Consider the following 26149-nt stretch of genomic DNA (forward strand, 5'->3'; position numbering starts at 1 on the left):
CTGCGGAGAGAAGAGCAGCTTCATCCGGGGAACAAACCGAGCGGCGGAGCGGCGGGCGCCCCCGTGCGACACAGCGCGGAACTAACCCCCGTTGCACAACTGAAAGGGGATAAATTCCAAAGTTCAGCACTGCTGAGCTCCAGATACACATACTTTACTGTTATCTTACATTTTTCATACCAAACAATTACTTAAATCAAGGGGAAATAATAGTCAAGTTAATCAGGAGCAAGAGGATTCCAATGGGATTATGGGACTGAATAGAAATGATCAGTTGGTTACACAGAGGTCGAATCTCCACAGCCAAAACACAAACTGCATCGATTTGCTTTTGGAAATGGGCTCGTTGATTAGTTGTAAATCGATGGGCAGTTGTTTCAAATTATTTAATCAAGAAAAATGTTACAGAAAACTGCCAGGCTACAGAAAAAGCCTGTTTCACTGTTTTCTAACATTTATGACACTGAACAATTATTTGAGTAGTTTCTTCACAGCCGGCACACATTTCTGTGGTTTGATTTATTTTCATTCTTTTGTCCCAATTCTGTGAAGTGGCCACGAGTACTTTGAAATGTGCATTATACGTCAGTTATATATTTATATAATTTTACATGTCTGTGTAGTGGAAAATTTGCACTTCCTACACATGAATAGTGTGTGTGTGTGTGTGTGGGGGGGGGGGCGCTATTTATTTCACCTTTTTGTTGTTGTATTGTGTCTTTGTGGTTTAATTGACTTTCCATCAGGAAATATTAAATATTAAAATTTCATGCCCTGACCCGTTTGCTCCCTGGTCATGAGTCTCTTTATTAAAATTGAAGTGTCTACAGCAAATTTATGAATCTGAGATTAAATCGAAAACTCCCAACAATTTTTTTCCATTATATCATCCCAAAATATTACCCTCCTGGACAAGCCTCATCAGCTCCACCTAGCAGCAGGAGTTGGAACTTGATAGCGTCCATTTCTGGGAATGCTGGGTATTACTACTGAATCAGACACTCGTAGAGTTTACTATACAAGTTTATAATCATCCTCTCATGGGCCTCACTGATTGATTTGTTTACAACTCTGACCGTAGTGTTAACAAATCAAGCTCTATAACAGCCATGATATATTATGACATTTATGAGAAGATAAAACGGGATCAGAACCAACCAAGCATCCCAGGACGTGGCCACATGAGGAATCTTGTCGGACAACCCAAAATAAACAAAGAGCCATATGTGACATGAGTTTTTTGTTCAATGATTTAAGAAATTTCATCCCTTCAAGATTTGAAATGATTGATAAAAAAAAAGGCATCCCAGATCTTTGCTTCCTGTCTAAACTCCTGGTCGTAAGACACTGTAGAGATGCTGGTCACTATATATAGAGACCTCAGAAATATTACAAATGACCTCACACTTTTACAACATACAAAAAAAAAAATCATGAAACCCACTAAACGTTCACACCATCAGCAAGTATAGGAACAAATTTATTTCAATTTAAAACAGATACCTTGTCATTATGTTTCTCTCTTAGAAGGCGATAATGATCGTAAGTCATGTTCATGTTTGAATGAGGATCAGGCAACAGTGGTTGAAACAAATACATGAAACACATTTTAAAAAAAATATGGCAAGAGTTATGTAAATCAATAATCGATAATAACCAACTGATTGAACCCCATTTATTAAGGGCTCTGCTTCAATGAAAACATCCAAGCCCTCACTTCCAACACAAAATAAACAGCACATGCAATTGTTATTACAGTTTCTTAAAAAAAAACAAAAAAAAACAGCAGATTATCTTTTAAATCTTCAATCTTAAATACAGAATAAAGTGTTTTGTACTTAATCATTTATCCTTTTAGTCTCTGGTGTGTTCCATTTAAAAAGGGGAGACCATCTCGGGCGGTGGTCCTTCTGATGATGACCACAGCGTTGGCACTTAAGAGAGAGCCTGGCTCTAGATAAAGAGTGGGGTTGGCACACTCAGTATAATACATAATTTACATTTGGTTTACATACAAAATAAAGAGGAAAGAAAAACAGTATTTTATACAACACTACGCAACTGACCTCCAGGTTTCATTGGAGTGAGGAAAAATAAATCATTGTGGTCCTAAATAATAGTGTTCTGGTAATGTCTTCTTATCGTACACAGAGAAAAAAATTGAAAAACATACAGACATAAAAAAGCGGGGGGGGAAGCAAGGTTAAGTTTATGAAAATGCACCGACTTCATACTGATGTCCAAAGGATAAGTTTGATTCCACCTATTCCAACTAGCCCACAGGAGGGGACTTCACACAGCTCCCGGCCTTCTAGAGGTCACAGAGCACGCTTTGAAACCACAACAGGCCGGGAACGCCATCTGTCATTATTCAAGGCAATGAGAGGCAATAAATAAGAGAGAATTGTAGTGAAAAACCAGTTCAGTATATTCACTGGTTAATGCTCCAAAAAACGGACGAGAACAAAAGAGCAAGAAGGAGATTTAAGTGTCGCACGCGGCTGCCTTCCTCTGTCCAGCTCCTGTACGGTGAGATAATGTGTTAACACACTGCAACGACGGGCTGCCAACAAACTACCACACCCACACTAAAAAGCCAGTCAGCCCTTCGCCATGTGCCAGAGTTGTAGTGTCAAGTTTTAAAAATACATCAGTTTTGTCACTATTAAAGTAAGCTGCACTCAACACACAGTAAATCTCAACACAACCATTGATAAATACTTGGGTAATCATACTGGTATAATCGTTCCACTTAAATACTGGCATCCAGGCCCTCTTTATGACAGCTGTCTGAAGGATGGCGGTCTGCTTCCTCCGCAAAACAAGGTTAAGTGTCATTTACAGCAGACAAAATGGCAGTTCAGGAACACACTGGCATTATTCAAAATATATACTTTAGCCCCATTAACTTGGATGGTTTTCAAACCTTGTATTAGGTGTTAAAGATTGATTTCCTATTTTCCAGGCAGCTTGTGGTTTGTTTCAACAAAAAAAGCAAAAATTTGAGCTGATCAGGTCTTGGCCAAACAAAACTCATTCACATCCAGTTTCTTTGTTAGTGTCTTTCATTGTAGTGTTTCCTTTAAGTTTGAACAACTCTGTTTATATTGTCACATTAATCTCAGAGCTGTGACTGAAAGATAAAATGATCCCAATGCAACAGCTCACACTGAGGTTTGCATCAGTACTGGGTACCAGCAGATTCTCTAGGATATCAGAGGAGTTGGATCATTGCATCACTGGTACATGATGAGTTTGTGTAATGGAAAACAAACTCCAGATTTGGGGGTTTAAGAGGCAGTTTTCCCCATTACTTTGATTGAAGGATTGATGCAGTTCTAGGATATGCTTACGCCGACCAATTAAAATCTCACTGCCACAATTACCACATAACAAAAATTTAAGATAAGGGGGAAAAGGAGACCCCCAAACCTTAGTTGCATAAATATAAACCAGAAGCTGCCTGGTACATTGGAACTCAAACTATGAACTGCTCAACAACGAAGCTTAAGATTTGTAGTTCATGGGTTAAAATACTCAAACACCAGTATGACCATTAAGTTTTCTTGGCTTCAGGTACAACTCATATACTTGGGAGGAAAATACAACACTTGTCCTGGTTAGCAGTGTCTTTTAGTGAGATGTGTTTCTACACTGCGAGAGGCGTTACAGGTAACACTGTGATACCAGTGCAAACACACGTGAAGTAGTGAAGGTCAGAGACGGATACTGGGTCCACCTAACTCACCAAACGGCCAGATACATGACAAAACAAAAAAAAACACAAAGAAAACTGCCTAGTGTTGGTAAACGCTCTCTACACACACACTTCTTATATTTGCATTAACACCCTGCCTATACTTCTTAGAACACATACTGCGAGTAACCTCCGTTTATAAAGAGGAAGTGGATGACTTGGTTCTCTGTGGTCCTGTACTCCACCCCCCACTGTCTGATGCCTGATGCACTGTGATAGCCCTTAATGATGATGAAGGATAAGTCACCTGTAGAAAAGGTCAAAGACCAAAAAAGTATCTGCACTTCACTGGCACTATCAAAGCAAGCCTCAAAAAACTGGAAAGTAACAATGCAAAAAAACTGACAACAGAATTTTTTTTTTGTGTTAAATTACAAATAGCAAGCATGGACCACGGGGGGTCTTCAATCACGGATTTAAAAAAAAGTCCACCTACGTTCGTACTGTACATTTTTCTAGGTATGCATTACAGCGCTGCGTCTATAAACCAGGAGGAAATACGAGTTTCTTGTTTTTTTTTGTTGTTTTTTTCGTTTTAAATCTAACAAAAAAAATGTGAGGGCTTCTAAAGAAACCAAATAGTATTACAGATGGATGGAGATGTGATGGCAAGTACAACTGGAAATGTCGCGATAAGAAATAGAAAGCAGAGATAAAGTCCTTACTATACCAGACATTCGTTTTTTTGTTTTTTTACAGCAGTTCAGACTCAAGTAGGCTCCGATGTGAGAAAAGGAGCACTTCAACATGACAGAATCAAAAGCAGTCAAATTAACAACACCTTCAAACCTGGTCCATAAATTAGATAAATAAAAAAAAGTCTTTAATTACTCTTAAAATCATCTTGTCACCATACTGTGAAGATTTTATTTTTTTTTCCTTTACCAGCCCTAGTTTGTATTACTCTGGCGGCAGAGCTGTTGCAGTAGTGTGGAGTTGTGAGGCTGGTTAGGAGGAACGTCTTTTCTCTGACTATTGCTCCGTGCCGATCGTTTCCTCAGCACCACCCAGCTCTGCGTAGTCCTATTAATCAAGTGAACAAAATCCATAATCACAGTATCAATACTACCATAAATCCATAAGAAAAACTGTGTGCTAACAAAAGAAGTTAAGATTTTTTTTTTTTGTAGTTTTCTGTTTTTTGCCAAAGATGGTGTACCACAGAGCTTTTTTTTGTACAGGAGTGTTTTGTGTATATGTATTTACAAACAAATATACACAAACAACGTTAGCAGACTTCAGAGTGCGTTTTCTGTGAAAGGATCATAGCCCCCACTCCCCTTCCTCTCACTACTCAACAGCACTTTATAAACAAAGTGACTATACAGTAAAAAAAAAAAAAAATTAACAGAGGCACATTCCGATATAATGGATGACTAGGTCACCATCAGGAAGTGTGTCTGATTGGACGGCTGAGTGACGCAAGGTGTGACGTCATCAGTGATGTTACCACATGGATTCTACTCACACACCCAGGGCGCGTTTAATTTACAGCTTCTATTTTGTTGAATAAGCTACTTGCAGCCCGAGCTGCAGATGTGCTCTGTGGGGTGCTGCGCACTGATGACCTCGGATTACCCTCTATATCCGCTTCCACCAATCAGAGCAGCGCCTGTGTGGAGAGCAGGGTCCTCTCACCCGCTACAGGTGTTTTTGTACTAAGGGTGTGGGGGGGGGGGGGGTTGTATATCAGTGCGGAGGTCACACGGAAGATTGTCCATGGGAATCCATACAGAAAACATCTGGAGGGAAGCCATGTGATTAACTTAAACACAAAATTACAGATATCTTAAAATGATCCTTATGTCAAGTAAATTTCTGGTTGCTTCTTTTTAAGAGGTCTTTGTTTAAAAGTTTTTTTAAAATCGATTTTCTCCCCTTATCTTATCGCCATCCCATGTAGCCATTATCCGTTTAATAGAAGTAGCAACAGATCTCTATCATTAAAAACATTTAAAAAATCTCAGCAACGAATAAATTTTGATTAGCTATGTCTTGCCCTCTCATGCTTTTTGTCTTAAGTGTGTTTATATATGCATTTACATCATAATATATATTTCTATTTTTTTTCCTTTTGTTTTTTCTCAATTGCGACGCTCACTCTGGTGGGTACATTCATAGATGCGAGGTGGAGACAGAATCCTCAGCCTCATCCCCTTGTGTCCTCACATCCTGTACGACTCACTCTGCAGTATCTGTCCTACAGCGTTCAGCCACTGGTCCTTGGGTGTTTTCAGGAGATGCAGTGTTTCGCTTCCTTCGACGCCGGCAGGATCTCAGAAGGAGATGACAGAGGATCTGATCTCAAACCGCCAACCTCATCGTCAACTCCGTAGGCCAAAAGAGGGTTTGATGCCGCTGGTCACCCAAACACAGCTCCTTGCCAGTCAATGCTGCCCCATACACAAACGCACACACAGACACACACACCAAAGTCCCCTTCAGTCACTATACAGCCCGTGTGAAAGGTTTGTGTGCCAGATGAAATGTGCCAGAGCCGGCAGCCGGGGCCTTATCTGACACACGGAGCAGCTTTGCGAGGAGCGAGGATTCTGACGCAACAAGCTGCCAAGTGAAGAAGAAGAGGGTGAGCTATGGTGAAAGAGCAGGGGCGGCATTTGCAGATGGGAGGATCTGTGAATGTACTGCACTGGGGGAGGAAAGGAAGGGTCCTGTTTGTGTGTGTGTGAGTGTGTGTCTTTGTGTGAGTCGGCATGGTGTGTTGTTTGATGCATGTGGAGCTGAGCGCACACTCCGGGAGAGGTGTGCATTTGTGCAATGTGGGAGGAGATGTGCGTTGTACGTGAGCCCTCACACCAGGTTGTACTCTTTGAGGTTGAGCTGTAGGATGGTGTCTTTGACAGCTGCAAACACAAAGCGGATGTTCTCAGTGTCCGTGGCACAAGTGAAGTGGGAGTAGATGATCTTGTCGCTGTCGGGGTTTAAGTCCACAAACATCTTGAGGATGAACTCCCGCGCTGCCTGTGCATCTCTCTGGGGACCTTAAATTTAAAAGACAGATGAGAACAGGTAAACATGCAGACAGTACCCATCGCAAGGACTGTTACAATCTGTTGTAATATATATGTCTGTATATATATATGTACACACTCTGTTTCACATATGTAGCATTGATCAGTTGGTGCATTTAGTGTTTGTCTGTTTCATGTGACTTCATCATGAGCACTAACTGGACCCACATGAGGAAAATATAACTCCAGTAGTTACAAAACATTTGTATTTGCTATTTCTGACACCATCTTGAACTGAGCATTTTCCAAAAATGTTCAAGCTAATTAATAAGTTATTAAAGTCATTGTTAGTTTCATTGCTCAAACAGGTCAGGAGATTGACTTAATAGATATAATCATTCACAAAACCCTTTGGTTTTGATGCTTTGTTCTCATACAGACAAACAGAGTATACTTGGCAGCGGACACACACCCACCTTTTCTCAGTCTGGTATAAAACCATGTGACACTAAACGGAAACATATACCAGACCTTGTTTGAACCACACAGGTCAGTTGTGAACACAGCTTAAGTCTCACATAGACGTACAAAAGATGGATACATAGTACACAGCACTTTATATCGACACTGTCTCTAGGTCAAAGACTATGACCAAATCCAACTTCAGACTAATTAAGAGCTAAATAGAAACCACACACATGAACACCAACGTATAGATGATCTCACCATCAAACTCGGGGAAATAGTCCACTAAGTGTGAGTAGGAGATCTTCTCCTCCAGCAGGTCCTTCTTGTTGAGGAAGAGGATGACGGAGGAGTTTTGAAACCAAGGGTAGGTTATGATAGTCCTGAACAGAGCTTTACTCTCCTCCATGCGGTTCTGGTGTGTGTTGGGAGAAAGAAAACGGTGCAAGACAAGTGTTAGAAAATGAGTACATTTTTACAACACAAAATTACATATAAAAAATGATTTATTTCTGTAAAGACAGTTTTTATATATTAATAATTTTTAGTAAATAATGTTTATAAAGGTGTTGTAGATACTGTACAAAAAAATATGAAAAACAAGCCGCGTTTCTGTCAACCTACCTCGTTGTCCGACTCCACCAGGACCTGGTCGTACTCACTCAGCGCCACCAGAAACATAATGGAGGTGACATTCTCAAAACAGTGAATCCACTTCCTCCTCTCGGACCTCTGACCCCCTACATCCACCATCCTGGTGGTAGGATGAATGTGAAGAGGAGGATAATAAATGAAATAGCGAAAGGGTAAAAACACATCAAACAAATCCTGGTTTCCTAGTTTTAAACCCTTCAAATTATGGTTTTGAATCCATCATGATAGATTAACATATTATGAACCTTGCAACTCAATATTTTGGCTCTGATTTGTTCCAGGTCCCACAGGCTTGAACATATTTGCTGGTGTGTCTTCCTTAAACATTTTCAGCACATGACCCAAATAGAAATACAGTCTTCTATCCTGGGATGCATGAAATAATATTTTTACTTTTACTGACAGATCAGAAGTGGAAATATCATTTATTTTGGGCCCTGACCATATATTTGTCCTATTTTTTAACAATTAACACCTGATGGATTCAAAACCTTAAGAGGATTCATGAAAGTCGCAACTTTTTTTCCTTGAGGAACTTAACAGTGTAGCTCTCTATATTTGGCAAAAGAAACTACACAAGCTACAAATAAACTAGAAACAAATATGAATTTTTCAATATGCTACAAGTGAGTCATGCAAGTCCCTGTGAAAATGAAAGCGTCCCACTTAAGACAGAGCTAGCATCAGTTTTAAGGGATAACCACTCAGTTTAAGAAGTCTATTATATTTTCAGTCCGTTAAATGTCAATTCAACATTTCGGAAGAGCGGGGAAATCTTTCTTTGCCAAAAATCAAAAACCCTGGCTAAGTGCAGTCGAAACACACCAGTGGCTAAGTGCAGTCGAAACACACCAGTGGCTGTGTGTCTGCAAATTTTCTTCTTGAAGGAAATACTGGAATTCTAATACTGAGTGGCATCAATCTGGTCAGAGTCAACAACACATCTGATACTAGGTCAGTCTGTACCCTGTTGGTGTGATACGGTGTAGGTGAAGGATTCCTAAAGCCTTCATCTGTCTACTAGAGAGATTTGTCGGCCAGCTCTCTGTGTGTGTGATAAAACGCCAAGCAAGAACAACCGTGAAGTTTTGAAATGCACTCTGAGAAGATGAATGGGGGGGAAAAGGCGGGACATAAAATAAAGGAGAAAAGAAGAGATGAGTACAGGCACAAAGGAGAGGACAGACACAGGACAGGAGGCAGTGTTGAGATGTCAATGAAAGGTACTGGGAGCACCTCTGATGGTGGGATCCTTTCCGTTGCAGGGCGCTTCCTGCATCACCTAATGAGAAGCTAAAAGCTCAGAAAACTGCAGCTTAAGAGACGGACTAACAATTTAAGAAGCAAAAACTCAGATGAAAACTGATTTCAGCTCATGTCTGCAGGCAGACAGGCTGGCGTCAGCTGAAACTATTCATGAAGAGCGAATCTGACTGATAATACCTGTGAATCCTCTACAGGTTTCTCCTTGATAAGGTCACCACTCACTCATCAGGGAGTTTAGGGCCCCAGTTTCATTAAACTTTCATTTGTGACAACCGATTCAGTAAAATCGTATACGTCAAGAACACTTTTGCTTAAAAAAATATTAAGCCTAAATAAATGCAATATATAATGCATCCCGGGATGCTGGTGGAAACCTCCAGACCAGGTGCAATGTCATCTTTGAGAAAAAATGCACAGTTCACAATGCATGGATGCCGCCCTGGTGGTGGCCCAGTCCACTGAGGTCCACAGAGACCCGGGGCCAATATAGGCCCTGCAGAGACCTGCTGCCCAAAATAACATTCCTCCACCGCGGAGAGGACGACCTCGTTTCTTTTGCCAGCCGGAGAGGAGAGGAGGAGGTGACCCATTTACAGAGCGGGCACCAGAATGTAGGACTTCATGTTCATTAGGGTGTTGTGTTACGTGTAGTATGATTGCTATTGGTGGCAGGAGGAGGAAGAAAGCGTAAAACACTAAGGATGTCATTTTTATGACAGGAGCTTTAAAGAATAGGAATGGTAGTAGAAACTAAAGATTCAGGTTAAAAGTTCATTAATCCGGAGGGAAAAATTGTTCACGTTGGGCTTTGGACAAAAAACACAACAGATGACTTATGAGTTAATGATGTTAATGACTTATGAGTTAATGATGTCACCATGTAACATGGAGGGACTCAGTCATGTGCGGCACCTTTCTACCTGAAAATGATGCTTTGCAAGTCGAAGGGGTACTCTATGATTCCTGTAGTGGGGATGCGCACCCTGAGCACATCCTGCTGCGTGGGAAGATAGTTGCAATCAGCAACACGATCCAGATCGGTAAGATAACTACAGGCAGTCCGGTGGAGGAGAAGAGAGATAAAGAAAGAAAAAAAAAAAAAGACAAGACAGGAAAACAATTATATAAAGCGTGACAGGCAATTACCACAACCTCCCTGCCATTCCAGGAAGTGCAGATCGGTCCTGTTGAGGAAGCGTCACAGAAAAGGTCACATCTCAGAAAAAAAGGGGTGTTAGTGAGTGTCACTGCTCCACCAACACTCTGCATTCATAAACCAATGTAAGATTTTGACTTTACTTGACTCGCTTTTTAATCAACAATTTGCAGTTAGGTCAAGTGGCTTATGTTGCAGACAGTGAAGTGGCGTCAGTGACAATAAAGTAGCAGTGACTTCAGCAGGAGGAGCAGCGGCACCTGGAATCCGATAAAGAAGATTCGGACAATTGTGATCTCAAAGATAGCAGGAGACTTGCGCAAAGTTTAAAATCTACTAGATTTCAAACTGTCATCACAGATTTTATAACAGCTTCCTGGAGGATCTTTGAGATCATAGTCCCATACTTGTTCATCTTGTATTTGGTGGCTGCTCCCAACATGCGTCAGTGCAGCATGTCTGGCCTTAGGTTTTAATCCTGGGGTCAGAACCTCAGCTCAGTTCTGGACACAAACCACTGATATCTGATCAGGTTAACCATCATGGCCCCAAGGCTCATTTTATCTAAACCTAGCATAGTTTTTATTTTTATTTCTAAACTAGTAATTTGGGTTGCATAAAATTTGGTAATTTCTTTTTCCCTTTTCCCTGGTTTAATGGACACAATTTTGAAGTGACCACCTCTGAACTGATGGGTTAATATCCTGACAGTCATTAGTGGTGTCTGTCCTCTACCCATGGTGATGATGCAGTCCTGGTGCCTTGGGGGTACCTGAAGATGACGTTCTCCAGGTCAAATGGGTACTCTATTATACCCGTTGTGGGAACACGGACCCTCAGCACATCCTGCTGGGTGGGAACGTATCCCTCCGCAGTCACACGGTCTATATCGCTAAGGTAACTGGAGATATACATGAACAGTGTTGATAATACTGAAACAAAGACATTAAATGCTGTTCTTGAATTCCACTCACTCATAAACATGCAGGAAAAATACATAGTTTAAACAATTACAAAACACACAAGCACACCTGTATGCATGTAGACCTGGAGTAACATCTAACTGTAGTACAGAGATAACACAACCAGGGGGCACTATAAAGTGAGTTAAGTACCTTCGTGTTTTTCTCCTCCTGTCATAAATCATCACAATCTCATTGTAGCAAACCCACAACCACTGAACAGGAGGTTGACAGATTTTAGTGGAAAAACAATGGGTTTACACATTGTTCATTTTTTAATCTGTGGTATCCCTCACTGCTGACATTCAGACAGTAAACACAAGCCTCAAACTTTCATATAAATCATGGTGGGTTGCATTAAGAAAGGGGAAAGAAATGGTGAGTGCGGACATTTAAAAATAAGCTAAGACTTTTTTAGAATGGAATTTGTGTATTGTGATCTACATGCTAACAGGAGTATGAACAGAATATTCTATTAGTAGCTCATGTGTCTTATTCAGAATAAGGTCAATAGTCAGATGATCGGTGTCCATGTTAACTTAGTCACCGTTCTGCTTCTTTTATTGATTGACTAACAGCATGAAGTGCAGGTCAGACCCTAAAGTGCTCACAGGTATAAGGAACCTCAGTGACACATAATAATAGAAAATTATCTAAACTAAATATATCGTAACTGAACCATGGTGGGTGATACCCAACAATTTAACACAAAATAGTGGCTTGTATATTCTCCATAAGGCATCGTTAAAGAAAAAGGAGGCGAATGTTGAAATCTGTCGGTCAACACTTTGTGCAGACAAAAGGTTAATGTGCTGCCCTTCCCAGTACAAAACCCACAAGGTAATTTTAGACACGCAATTACACACAAAACATATACACACACACACAACCTGCCACCAGCCACAAATCCAAACACACCCTCATTACTCTGAGAACTGTTGTCTTCAAACCCTGCATGCATATGTGGTTGCTACAAACACACAAACATTTGACATCGACTTGAATTCATTTCCTGGAGACTTACTGTAACCCTAACCATAACTACTACTTGTCTGACCCTAACCTTAACCACTGAGCCATAAAATATGCTTTTATCCAATTGGGAACACAGCTTTTGTCCCCAATTGACTCTCCCTAAAGGACGCATGCGACTGAAACACAAATTCACATATTAATTATTACCTAAAACCTGATTGCTCAGCAGTGGTTTGGGAATAGAGACATCTGATTTTATCATAAGGACCAGTTATCTTATTTTATTTTTGTAATTTAGATTTGGGAAAGATCCGAATAAAGTCTTGGCAAACATCAGCATTTTTCTTGGCCGATGTCAAATTCTGCAATAGCTAATATGCACAATGAAGGATCCAATAGTTTGTAATTTTCAGTTCCCAAACCAACATCATATACACACAATTATGCGAGTGCACACACAGATTGTGTCAGACAGTCACACAAATACCATTGTTAAAACCTAGACAGACATCATAACCATTGTCAGACAACGAAATAAACACACAGACCAACGTACTATTTAGTAGAGTCAGACAGCTGGTACTCTCTGCGGCGGTCGTAGGCCTCCAGGATCCCCGGGTCGGACCACAGGCATTTGATAGCTGAAATGTAGGGCTTGTCAAACCCAGTGATCTTCTCAATGTCCACCTCCTTCACGAGCATGGCATTAGACTGGAAATCACATAAGAGGTAAAGATAATGAGATAAGAACACAAAAAGACAGAAAAACAAAACACAACCATTCAAGCATATATTTCCACAAATTTCCATCTAAAGATATTTTAGATTTCTCTATCTGTAGATAGCTTTTGTTTCGACCTGTTGGCTGATCCTAACCACCCACTTATTCCAAAGATCACTTCATGTCCACAAAATGAGTTTTCCACTGAAAGGCCTAAAACACACAGTTGGTCTGGGAAAAATAACAGAGGGACGGGTTGTAGATTGACACACAGGCTAAAACAAGCAGTAAAATTGACATTTATACAAATGAAAACGTCAGATAATAATTGGGAGGAATGTCTGCCAATGTATTATCCGTGTCTTAAAAAGAAAGGATTCACAATCCACAAACTAAGATGGTACTAAGTAGAGCAGAAACTTCCGCCAACGCTCAATAGTCCCTTTATATTCAATCAAGCGGCAACAAATTTCACACACTCAGATACATTTTAAATTCCCTAAATCATCAAGATCCATGAATTATTCCCTGGGAAAATAGTATATAATATCCTATACCGCAATGTTAAAGAACGTGAAAAAAAAATCCTGAATATGCAGTTTTGTGGAAATCTGTTAAGTTGTTTTTGTCTCATTTCTCTTACAAGCAAACCAACAAACAAACAAATAGACAGGAGAGGTAAAAATGATGAAATGATCCTAACGAGGCCCTGCACTAGTTTTCTGTCTAACCAGATAGCGGAAACATTCACCTTGTTTCCCAGGTGTAAATCAGTCCTCAGTTAGAGCTTCAAAATAAAAGACTAGAAGGCCTCTGTGGACTGGAACTGAATACCGCTGTAGCATAGACTATAATTATGTTGTTGTATTGTGCCCACACTGCCAGTTAGGAGTTTATTTTTAGTAATTTGACTGATTAGAAAACATGTCTTTGTTGAAATACTCTCACATTATTATCTGGAGGGTTCAGTTGTATATTATGTCATGGGGCTTCTTTAAAAATGTTGCCTTTTTCTGAATGTTAATGCAATGTAGAAAATTCAGTGATCACACATTTAAAATAATCAAAGGGGACTGAAGATTGTCAAATTTGTTTCCTGTTCATATTTTGGTGGGTCAGAACTTACCCGATTCTGTTCATATTTGTACGGGATTTTGAGGGTCTCGGTGGCGCGGATCATGGCCTGCATGGAGGTGAAGACGTTTTGGTAAACAAGCCGGATGAAGCCCCTCTTATCTTCGTCTGAGTATCCCGCTCCATGGATGATCCTCATCTGCTTGATGAAGGTGCTCTTGCCACTTTCTCCCGTACCTGAACACAACATGGAACACAAGAGTTAGAGGCCGAAACAGAGAGGCACGTTAGATCTAGTCTGTCATCACTTCTCGAGTACCAAGAGAAAGTAAGAAAAAAATAGTGGGGGCGTTGAGATAAGATACTCTTCAAAGAATGAGATAGCAATCGGGACTTGCCTCTAAAGAAAAGTGGCATTCCTCATAAACTTGCAGAATCCATTCCCTGAAGTTTCATTACATTACAAAGGTTTTCACACTAATGTAAACAGAGTCAAGGATAATGATGCTGTCAACCTATTAGAGCAAACATAAATAAATATACCAACTAAAACACAAAAGGTGGAGCATCCTACACAGAAAAGTATTTAGGTGATATGCCATGTTTGTTGTTGATTTAAATAAGTTTAAAGAAAATGCAGCCACACTCATACACACTTGAGCTGACTCTAAATGATTGACAGCATCTGAGGAAGAAAAGCAAGTACAGAAAACATTCTTCAGAAACCTTGTGTTTCTTCCTTGTCCAGTACACAGACTTCCATGAGGCAGCCTATTGACAGTTGTACACTACTGTTTATGTTGCATCTTCATCAAGAGATTTAAAAAGACCTCTTGAACCGTTTTTACATAAAACTCATAACAACATAACTTATTTGGTTTGAAAATGTTTTGAAGGCCTTCTGCATTTAACTGCTTTTCTTTTCCACCATGGACCTAAAATGGTGCCAGACTGATTTGTTGGTTGGCCGATACAAATCAGGGGGTTACAAGCCTTTCACAGACATATCAGGGTCTGCTTATAGATATGCAATGAAATAAACTATATCACGGTTGGAAATAATCTACTCCCATATATTGGTACCTGTACCCAAAAATATATACCTATGCTAATAGAGAATTAAAATGATATGTCATAGAAAAAGTTATCTGTATTACTAAACCCCACAAGGGGCTAGTCCCTGTCCTCTCACATAAGCAGAGAGCTCATTTTGAATTCAGGATCCTCATTAGTGCCAAAACAACTAAAAGCCAAATCTGTGACCAAAGACAGATGCCCCATGAAAGGCAAAAACGTTGATGCCAGTTAAAGAGATCCAAGAACAATCTGCATCTATCTGATGTTTAATCCATGTTCATTAATTTCTGTTTATCAATAAGCTCAGCAAATCAGCACAACCTGTTACAAATTAAGTCAAAGTAATGGCCTAATTCCTCTCAAAACTCGATTAATGTCAGATGTCCCTTTAAGTCAGTTTCACACACTATGAAATCCCTCCGCTGGGATTCCAAGTTGATTAACTAAACTGGTTACGACTGCTAATATGTGAAAGCTTCTTTGTGCGACGTCAGGATGTTATCGGAGAGTTTGGAAAGAATCAGAAAATATTTTCAAGAAGGTCGAAGAGAGACAAGTCGGGGTAGAGGGGGGTTCAGGCTAATTTAATGAGGAGGATATAGACAACTCGTCCTACATTAACATTAAAATATCACTGCCAAAATGTTACAGCAGGGGTCGTTGTCAAGAGGCTGCATTCCTTCAGTGATCCTCCTCTGCTCTCCTGAGTCCGTATCTGGATGTAAGATCACATAATAACCCAAGAGGTGTCAGGTTTCCATATATACTCATATGCTAAATGAGCCCAAGATATAACTGGATTTTAATGCACAGTCCAAACAGTTTGTACGTTTCAACTCGAGCCAAAACATCACAAAGAATCACAATCTCTGAATTCAGTAAAACACTTGTTTCCAATTGTTTTCCCTTGTTTTACAAGATCGACAGTGATTGCCAAATAACCCCCCCACTTGCTGAGAGGGGTCTGTAGGGCCTAACCCACATTTCACACAAGTCCTCTGTTGTACGATTTTTGTACGTGCCCAGAAACGCCACCCTCAGGCAGCCCAATAAAAAAAAAAAAAGCTGATGGCCTCTCAGTCCTCACTGAAATCAAAAGGCCACAGCACATCCATGATATCTGTAAAACTGAGAGGAAAAGACGAGGAAGAAGTGAAAAAACACACACACACACACACACACTCATCTCACCACCACCTACATTCAAGGTTTTTGAAGAGCAGCCATATTTCCGTTACCATGGCAACCCCATCCTGTCTACCTCTCTTTTTTCGTTCCTGTGTTTTTTTTCCTCCTTCTGTTTCTTTCTTTTTTTTAAACCCCTCCTACCCACTCTTCCTCTCTCCTCTCTTTGGTAGCAGACAGTAAATATAACTATGAGGCCCTCAGGCTTGCTCTGTGCTCTTCATCTTTCGGTGCACCACAGAGAAGAAGGGCCTCGGTTTGGGGGGGGGGGGCTGGTCTGAGGTCAGTACCAGGGGGTTCCTAACACCAAGGACTGTAAGCGCAGTTGGCAGAGGTAGCCGCTTCTCAGCTGATGCGTGAAGAAATACCTTAATCCTAGAATCAGAATTTGGATTTCAGCACTGTGTCTATAAGGGGAAGATGTCCCTCCTCCATCTTCTCTCCTCTCACAAAATGACCAATTTTGGAGAACAGGAGCATGTTAAGACTATAAAGTACAAAGGTCATCAGAATTTCTCCAGGATGAATCAATGCATTACAGTAAATGTTGCACTCTGTTGCCGACAAGGTAGTCGTCTAATAAGAAGTGTGATTCTCTGACTAACAAAAGGAGTCAAGTACAGATAGTGTATCCTTTGTATTGGGCTGCGGCGGTAGCGTCCTGGTGGTGACTGCCGACTGTTTCAGCAAAGAGGATCTCTCTCCAACTTTATGTCTGATTTATTTCGCGTGACCTCCGTCACAAGATCTCCCTTCACTATGTTCTCTTAACTGTCGTGTCCCGCTTTCACCAGACAACACACTGTGAGCCTCTGTCTTCCCTTTTTCCTCCACAGATTGTACCAGCGCCAGCCACAACCGTTTCCATGCCCTCACTAACTCTCCCCGTCGGATACACGCTCACCCAACCCCCACCCCCTCCTAGCCTCACAACCCCCTCCTAGCCTCCCTCGGGCTAGATTTATGCCCCTCCATTCTCATCCCTCTCTGTCAAGAATTTTGGATATTCATAACTAGAATCCATCCATTCTTTTTTGGTAATGACCTAGAAAAAGGAGGTCACCTTTTAATAGCTCACACACTACTTGGGTCTGATAACACTTTCTGTTCTAGGTAGCTACGAGTGTGTGTGAGAAAGAGAAAAAGAAAGAGCTCAGATTTATGGCCCAATGCAACAGTGCAAGGTACACTCCACAGCCCACACACCAGCACTGGTGTTCTGTGGAGCCGACGTGTTTCTTGGAACAGCGCTAGAAGTCTGAATCAAGAGGAACCTGACGGAGACGATGAGAATAAAATTAAAACTTGGCGTGATAGCCAAATTAAGACAAGCCAGTGCAATGACAACAGTATGTAAATAGCAACAGCTATCCGTGATGTAAAGACACCAAACACTTCACCTGTATCCTGTTGCCAGGCTAGCTTTCATAAGCCGTTTACATAACGCAACTGATGTCAGCTTGTGACACAACACCTGATGGACTTGACACACCGCTGTCTTAGTGCAGCAGATGTGATATAGGCCAGGTTGTCGCAGGATCACCTTTATTTGGCCACGTCCCCATGTGTGCGCTTGTACTTATATCTGGGTAGGGAGCAGTTTGAGGTGTGAGGAGGACAATTTGGGATATCTAGGACATTTTGACCAGCCCTAAACTCCTGACACTTGATGTTATGGTTCAGGTTAGAGTCAGGTTAGGGTAAGGAATAGACATTTGGAGGCGATCTGGCAGTTTCAACAACCTACATTTAAGAATTTGTATGTGATATTTAAAGGGATACATTTACGATTATTCAATTTGAGACCTTTTTAATGACTAAGTGGAAACACTGATTTAGTTGTGATGCTTGCGGTTAGGGAAAGGAACTGGGCAATATTATGTTGATGAGTGTTCTCACTCGGAAGTATAGTGTCTCTAGGGCCTGCTGTTTTTACACGGTCCGCTCATATCTTATAATTCTTCGGTCATGCTTAATATGCAGGCATGGGAGGCCACTAAAGACCTCGTGCACAAGCAGAGCTGTTCCTGCTAAACCCGCTCTGTGACGTTCACTGGTGCCACAACTTTCGATGAACAGGAGAAGCTGATTAATACCATCATGATACATCTGGGTGCTGGACAATTATCCGCGTGCATATTTTTTTTTCAGCAATCAGAATCAAGATAAATGTTTGATAATTGTGATTTATTGATTTGCCGTCATATTGCCAAGCCCAAATAAATCTTCATGCAACATTACATATCAATATAATGTACAAATGGTATGAACACTGATGGCTGAACTGTCCTTTTAGGCACAGGGCATGAAATGCCCCGTGGGAACATTTGCATGAACACAGCGGAGGATAGGGTACTATAAAAAACCTCAACATTCGCATATAGGTGTCTGCCTTGACCTTGAAAGATACTACATGAATCAAACAGTCACAAGGCTAATCGCAACGAAGCGTGGGTCTCACTCTTTCACAAAATTTCTCTTTGGAAACTGGCCTCTTTCAGACATGCACAGGGATCGAGCCAAGACAGCCTGGAGCTATACAACACACACACCAGCTGCCTAACCAACTGTGGACACACACGGATCCTGTGGTCAACCTCAAGGCATGGATTTTACCTCCACTGTGATGGCCCATTTCTTCCCCTTTTTTCCAATGACCTGGGCCATGCAGACAGTATAGGACTCAAAGACAAAAAACTAAACAGGATGATTCTGCTCTCATTTCTGTTGCAGCTTTCCAACATGTGCTGCTTGTTGTTGGGTTCAGGGCATGACACTGCTGCTTTGTGCCGATGCCTCTGCATCTGATGAGTGCTCCGTGTGCGTGGGCTTCGAAACTGGAAATTGACCATACATGCTATAGCATGCACTGCACATAAAAACACACACATTCATTTGACCAACTTAGGACAGCTTTGTCTGTTCACCATTAAGTATGCCCCGAGTGCTGTTCTCGTCGAGTGGGTGTGGGTGAGCAAAAAAAAAAATCTTTACAAAAGATTTGAAGCGAGCAGCAGTATTTTAGTCGGCAACACGCACTGCGCTCAGCTGCTTCTCACTAAAAACAACCAAATCCTAGATGTTGATATTATTTCTTAAGCCACAGCACTTATTACAGAGGCTCAGAGATTTTATTAGATAACATCACTGTTCGTCCACACGTGGGCAGAAAACATTGTGCATCTACACATTGTCAGACAGACATCCTCCAAAAATGACAACTGTACACATGGATATCATTTCAAATCCAACTAGAAGCTGAAAGTGACAGAAGTTGAAACGGAATGATCAGAGAGAAGTGTGGGCTTTACTGTACACAGCAGCTGGTGGGAGTAAAGAGGAATGAACATGCCACCCTGTCAGCAGAGAGGGCTGAGGAACCTGGAAGCGAGGCAGGCTACGTCCCGGTCCTGTCAGGGGACCCGGGGTTAGCAGCAGTATGTGGGACAGTCACCATCTAGCCTCGTTCACCCCCATATCTCCAGAGAACCAGCCTTGACCCCATTTAAAAAAATGTGTGTGTGTGTGTGCGCGCATTCAAATGTGCACTGGTGAGCAACATGAGTGGAAAAGAGACCATGCCACAGAGAGAGACAAGAGTGTGTGCAAGGCTGACTGAGGCAGAGTGACGATTTGAGCCTTGACTGCAAACATGCAGAGACGTAGAAGGAGCCTGGATGGAGACACTGGTTGTGTTCTGTAATGGAGAACATACGCTGCATGCTTACATCTCTAACATCACTGAGTGAGGGTTGACCCTCTGACTTCAGGTGACTTTAATTGTACTCGTGCATTTTGAGTTTATAAATAATCCTGACTGGCAACAGGTCATTGTACCGAGTGACACAAATTTAGCCGAATCGGAGAAACTCCTTCACCATCAAGCTCATGCAAACATGCAGTTCCTCGTAAAATTATCACTCCACATTGCGGGTGCATGACAAATATTTCTATACAAGCTGAGGTATCGCACAGGGTAGCTGCATTTTTTCCAAGTCCTCACATAGGTTTTCATGTATTTTTCAGGACAACAGAGCCATAAGACTTTCTCCAAAGTCACATAAAAGGTAATCTTTGCATTACATTTAACCTTAAGGTTTAAGGTGCTGAACATGAAGTATTACCCACCTATCTACCCTCATGTTCTTGTCTTTTCTAAAAACATTCTAATACATATATGCACTTACCCCAAAAATGCAAAACATACCTGGCCTTCAGTATACTCAATATTGTCTCAAGATATATAAATGTTTGTTTATTAGTAGTAGTGTTAGTAGTTACATCGTTCTGTCCTGCAAGTAGAGAGAAAAAGGAAATGTTTTTTGCTGGAGAAGCAGATTTTTTTTCCCACATTAATGTCACTATAAAATCTCAAGTTACGCACGCAACTTTTTGAAGGACGACAACATTCACAACCACGAGTTGGAAAGGCTGCGATAATGTTGTGAAAGGGTTTTCATAGAGGTGTATCGATGCAGGTTGCACATCTGTTCTTCGAAGATATTCTTGTCCACTTTCCTTAATACTACACTGAGAATAAATGACAACTAAATTGTATTAGAGGCTGAAACTATTTATTTGGCTGATGTTAGGTTGTTATAGATATATCTGCACTGGTGCATGAAAGAAGATAAATACCCCAAATTTATATACACATTTGTTCACCAGAGAGAAGTTTGCTTTATCGCATGCGAAAATGTCCAATCCAGTAGATAGCTTAAGCCGTTTTCAGACATGCCCCGCGGGTAAAAATCCGGAGAATTGGCTACGGAGAAAAACCTGGAGTTTGCCTTTTACACATGCACAACACGTTCACAACGGCATCAAATCGTCCGAGAGGTGGAAGTGACGTATTTACTCTGCTGTGTAGTTTACAGATAGATACTTTATTGATCCTGAGGGAAATTTAGGGACATCACAGACAATACACGGACACTGGTGTCAGCTCTTATCACCACAAACTCTCTTGACTTATTGTTGGTGTCTTCTACGTGTATGACGCCGCTTTTTCTGTCGCGCGTTAGAAGCGCCATTAACCCCCCCACTCGCTCACGGTGACTACAGTGGTGCTCCCCTGCTGTGTTCACACAGTGACATCTCCTGGATTTCAACAGACTTTATCCTAAGCGGTAAAATCGGATAAAATCTGTGGAAACTGCAGAGCATCTTACTCTGTCAATAGCGTTCACACATGCACCTCCTTCGGAGAAAATGAGGAGGATCTGCGGAGTACAGTGAATATCTGAAAGCAGCTTTAGTCACAATTCCTTAATAACCATTATCAAAGAGGTCCTTGTTAGCAGCTCTCAGTTCACACTAATATAATAAAACTATCACTTTTCTAAAAAGAAATCTTGTGAAATCTGTCTCATAATAATTTCCATATTGAGAGTTATTAGATTTGACCATGATAAAGATTTGTTCAGTAATAACTGACCATTCACATAGTGCCACATTCACTGGCATTACAAGTAACAGACAGACAGACACACACACACACACACACACACAAAACCACTGAGGAGTAGAGCTAGAATATCTCTATTGCCATATATGATCAAAATTAGACGGCTTGGCAAGCGAAGGAAGGTCAGCAATAAACATCTGAGCCTAACCCCTGATCCTCTTCTTGGTTCAATCAGACAGTTCCTCTGAAGGATGTCTTAACCTGGAAACAAGAGATTCTGCTGAGATGGAGGGGATCAACGGGAACAAGTCAACCTATGAGAAGCTGAGAAAAGACTGTACTATAACACCATGTCTGGGCTGATGTGCTACCAAGCAGCCCACAGCTTCTTGGCTGTCGAGTCAACTTTTACCCCAGTCGGACCCATTTCTTAAATACTGTGCTTGATGACCAAAAAATTGCCTTCCTGACGCCATTCTAAGGATGTTTTGCTGATTCTGTAAATTCTGTTACTTAGATTTCAAGTGAAACCCACATTTTTCACAAAGAAACTAAAACAAATGCCAACTTGTACACTGACAGCTCGACTGCAAGCCTACAGTTTACCTCGATCAGCACTTTTGAGAAAAACCCTGAAGTGTTCGCCCTTCCATCTCACTTTGCTGACCGCTTGTTCACTCCAGCAGTTAATTTACCTTATGCAGCGAAGGCCACAGCTCCTGGCCCACTGTGTTTTGACCAAGTAGAGGCAAACCACTGGTCTGTGGAGCAGGAAGCTGCTGGTATGGCCTGATATGGCCCTCAGTGACAGGCAGCCAGACTGCGGGCATTGCTGCAGCCCTGGCAGAACTGTTTTCTGACCAAGTGGCTGAGGATGTATTTGTGATAGATTTTATATATAAAACTAACCTTCACATGCACCCTTAATGGATTTCTTGGTCTGAAAACCTCATGCCTGTGCCTGGCATAACCTCGAACCTATTTGAATGAGACATGGCAATGTACCCTGACCATATAGTAAACTCTGCCAAGAAAGGAGAGGGACACAGAGGGAGGGTGGACCCGAACAAATGAGTGAAACGGTTAAGGGAACGCTACACTACGAATTGGAGTAGGTATTACATCAATCCAGAGCAGAAACGATTCGAAAATTAACCCGACTGCCAACTTTTGACTTTTTCAAGCAAAAATGACAGATTCTGTGGTTCCAGCTTCTACTATGTGAACGTTTGCTGCTTTACATCACTATTAACGGATTGTCTTTTCATTTAGAACTTCTGGACGGACAACAGAAGCTGTTTTAAGATATAACCCGAGCACTTTTATCTTGAATCTTTAAATATCATGGCTAAAATATTTAAATTAAATTAATAGAACTAAGAACAGTTGCAAATACTCACAATGGAGTTTTTTCTACCCTACATCAATCACTGTAAATCCAGATACTGAACATCGTATTATAACACGTCTCCACACTGAAATATTTCGGGGCTAATGCTACAAAAGTCTTACCCGCAGAAACACTTAATTTTCAACTAAAAGCCTGCAGGCCCAGCTGAAACATACAATCCATCTCCTGCACATGCACCTAACTGCATGCTGCTGATGACAGAATATCTCCCACAATACCATTATGCACAGTATCACTTTCCTTGTTCCGTAAAACACACTTGATGGAACATGGTTGGTTAAATGATTCGAAGCTGCGATTGTCTTCCTCCTCCAGTGAGGTGAGGAGAGGCAGGAGAGCTCACCGAGGGCCTGAGAACAGTGTCAGAGGATAATAGGAGTCAGTGACATCTCAAAGTCTGAGCAGCGGATGTGTTTAACCAAGCCTATTAAGACCTGGACTAATCCTGCCTTACACGTCCTTATCCAGGCGTCCACTGACAGCCTTAGCTCACGCTGGATGGGCCACTTACAGCATGACTGGTTGCAGTTCTTGTCAGCCTGTCACACAGATGCTTTCAATAATTGTTTTGTGAGGTCTGTCGAAATCAGGGATAGACTGGTAACAATCGAAGAACTACACATTACAATTCCAAAGAGAACGATGCTACTGCGTGTTATCGATTGCCTGAATCCCGAAATATCTTGAATCACTTTGTCAATCCAACCTTTCATTGATCACCTGGCAAGAGAAATATGATGGCAGCACACAAGCAAACCATTTTTAAAACTGCTGGGACGAAAATAACCACCCTTTCCATCTGTTCACCTACGCCGTCAGGTAGAATTAAGCGCAATGGCGATTAAAATGTATGACACAGATTACAGTATGTCCCATCCACGGTGTGTCTCTAGTGTGGCCTACTTCTCCGCAGAGGTATTCAGCAGGGAAATGAAAGGAGACACACATGTCAAATAACCAGGGCTGCTTTTGATGGGCGAGAAATGAGAGCAAACGTTTCGAATCCAAGGATGCAACCTAGATATTCTTAATTGTCCCTAAAATGGGCACCCGCTTTATTTCCAAGGAGCTTTCGCACTTGGAATTGGTTCTTCGAAGAGGCTGGCGGATGCACGTGCGGTTGAAAGTTCATCTGTTCGAATTTACACACACACACACACACACAGGATAGATTTCCCTGAAAGCAGCACAAGTGGAAAACGCATAACCCAATGTTCCTCTTTGTGTCCACAGAAGTATGAATCAATGCAGCGCAGAGCAACTTGTTCAACAGCAGCTCCCACCTGCCCACACACCAGCTATAAAAATAGATAACCTACTCAGCTAGACTCCCGGATGAGGGGGGCAAATCTCTCAGTATCCTTGTCCACTAGGAGGGTGGGTTTGTGACACTGGGTGCACACTGACATTACCAATAAATGGGAATGAACTAGCTCCAGGCCAGATCTGCACTGAGGCACCTCAGGTTGTACAAATGTTATGCAACCCAGTGAGCAACAGTGTAAAGCAAACCAATGCTGCTTCTGCAACCAAGGCACCATCTTCACCTGTTAACCAGCAGCAGCTCACAAACCACAGGGATTAGCTTGCAGGGCTGGTTTATATGTCAAACTAGCCTGTGAATGGTGACATCTTAGTTAACAGCAATGCAAAATGAGACGATCGTTGTCTGCACACACACACATAAAATCACACACATGAATAAGGCGACAGAAAGGGTGGTTAGCATGTTCTCGCAGATATGCACATGGACCAGGAAGCTCCACTTATTTGATCAAATCCTGTCCCCAGGCGTTCCTCACTTACAGAAGCCAGGCTCCAAGCTAGCCACCTCAACTAGCTGTCTCTGCTAGCATGGGCAGGAAGGCCCGAGGAGGTTCGTCTTGCACATAGCGACACAAGACAGCACAATCAAAATGGGAGCACATGAGAGAATGAGCGTGGCACCTACCGAGGAGCAGCAGCTTCAGCTCTCTCCGGGAGTCTCGCTTGTCTCGGCGGAGTTGTTTGTCAATCTCTGCATTGATTCGTTTCGACTCCTTCGCCTCTTCGCTCAGGCAGCAAGCCATCATGGACTCCAGAGTCATCCCCTCTGCTTGTGGCAGCCCGGTTCAGACCCGACCCGATACAAACACTTGCCCACGGTCCGCTGCTTTTTTTTTTCCCACACCTGCTTGTTCGTATCCCCCCGGTCCCTCGCGTTCTGTCTGGGGCGAGGAGGAGGCGGTGTGCTCGGGGCTGGACGGATTGAAGGCAGGGAGGGAGGATGGATGGACGGGACTGGGGCGGAGGGGGAGGGGAGACTAAGCTAAAGGGGCCTCGCTGTCAAGTTGCCCCCCCGGCCGGGAACAACTGCGACCTCACCCGGGTGTTCTCGGCAGATCGCTGGAGACTCGGTCAGGGGAGGGGAGTCGGGAGCCGGCGCGGCCTCCCGGAGATGCTCTGCCTTAGCTAGGGGGGGGCTAATGTTAAAGCAAAAAAAAATGCCTGCAACAGACTAGCCACTTGATACCCGCGTCACACCATGAACCCGCCTGCTATCCGCTATTCTGTGGTCCGGTTCTACCTCGGTAGCGCCTGTCGCTGGGCCCCGGTTCGGTCTCCGCAGTCCGTGGTTCGAAACCGGCAGTGTCGCGACATCCAAATCCCGTTACCGGTCGGTTTCTGTGCAGCGCTAGCAAGCTAGGAACAAAAAGTGGTAGTCCTCGCTAGTGAGCTAACATTAGTGATAACAGTCAACTAACCACACTTGCTAACGTTAGCTAGGACAGACGTGACGGCTACGGACGCTAGCTAGCTAGTCCCGGCTAGCTCACCCAGCGACGCCTCTGCTTACGGCGGTGCCAACCCCGCAGTGAGTGGAGCGAGCAGCGGGCTGGTTGGAGGAATGTGTCCGCCTGGCTAGCGACGGCGGGGCGGCATTACATCCCGACTCATTCTGACGGTGAGAAAACGCAAAACGAGCAAAGGGCCGTCGCCGGTGAGACAGAGACAAACCCCGAAGACACGAAGGAAGAGGGGGGGGGGACGAGATGCGATGCGAGGCGGCTGCTTTGTGCCAGAGATG

The 26149-nt window shown here is 42.4% G+C and overlaps 1 protein-coding gene across 1 annotated transcript; it reads right to left on the reverse strand.

The window, feature by feature from the left end:
- Nucleotides 1-1462: 1462 nt before the first annotated feature.
- gna11b (guanine nucleotide binding protein (G protein), alpha 11b (Gq class)) lies at nucleotides 1463-26149 on the reverse strand. Its single transcript, XM_061082405.1, has 7 exons — nucleotides 25034-26149; nucleotides 14055-14239; nucleotides 12764-12918; nucleotides 10035-10163; nucleotides 7819-7948; nucleotides 7456-7609; nucleotides 1463-6759 (listed from the first exon to the last, which is right to left on the reverse strand). Exons 1-7 carry the CDS (start codon nucleotides 25167-25169, stop codon nucleotides 6569-6571), a joined length of 1080 nt encoding a protein of 359 aa, XP_060938388.1. The 5' UTR covers nucleotides 25170-26149; the 3' UTR covers nucleotides 1463-6568.

Source organism: Limanda limanda, chromosome 12 (assembly GCF_963576545.1).
Source record: "Limanda limanda chromosome 12, fLimLim1.1, whole genome shotgun sequence".
Classification (NCBI taxonomy): domain Eukaryota; kingdom Metazoa; phylum Chordata; class Actinopteri; order Pleuronectiformes; family Pleuronectidae; genus Limanda; species Limanda limanda.

Coding starts and splice junctions, on each gene's coding strand:
- gna11b (XM_061082405.1), bottom strand. CDS start 25,169: ATGACTCTGGAGTCCATGATGGCTTGCTGCCTGAGCGAAGAGGCGAAG. Junction 12,919..14,054: donor ACAAATATGAACAGAATCGG/GTAAGTTCTGAC, acceptor TGTGATTTCCAG/TCTAATGCCATGCTCGTGAA. Junction 7,949..10,034: donor TTGCAAAGCATCATTTTCAG/GTAGAAAGGTGC, acceptor TCCTACCACCAG/GATGGTGGATGTAGGGGGTC.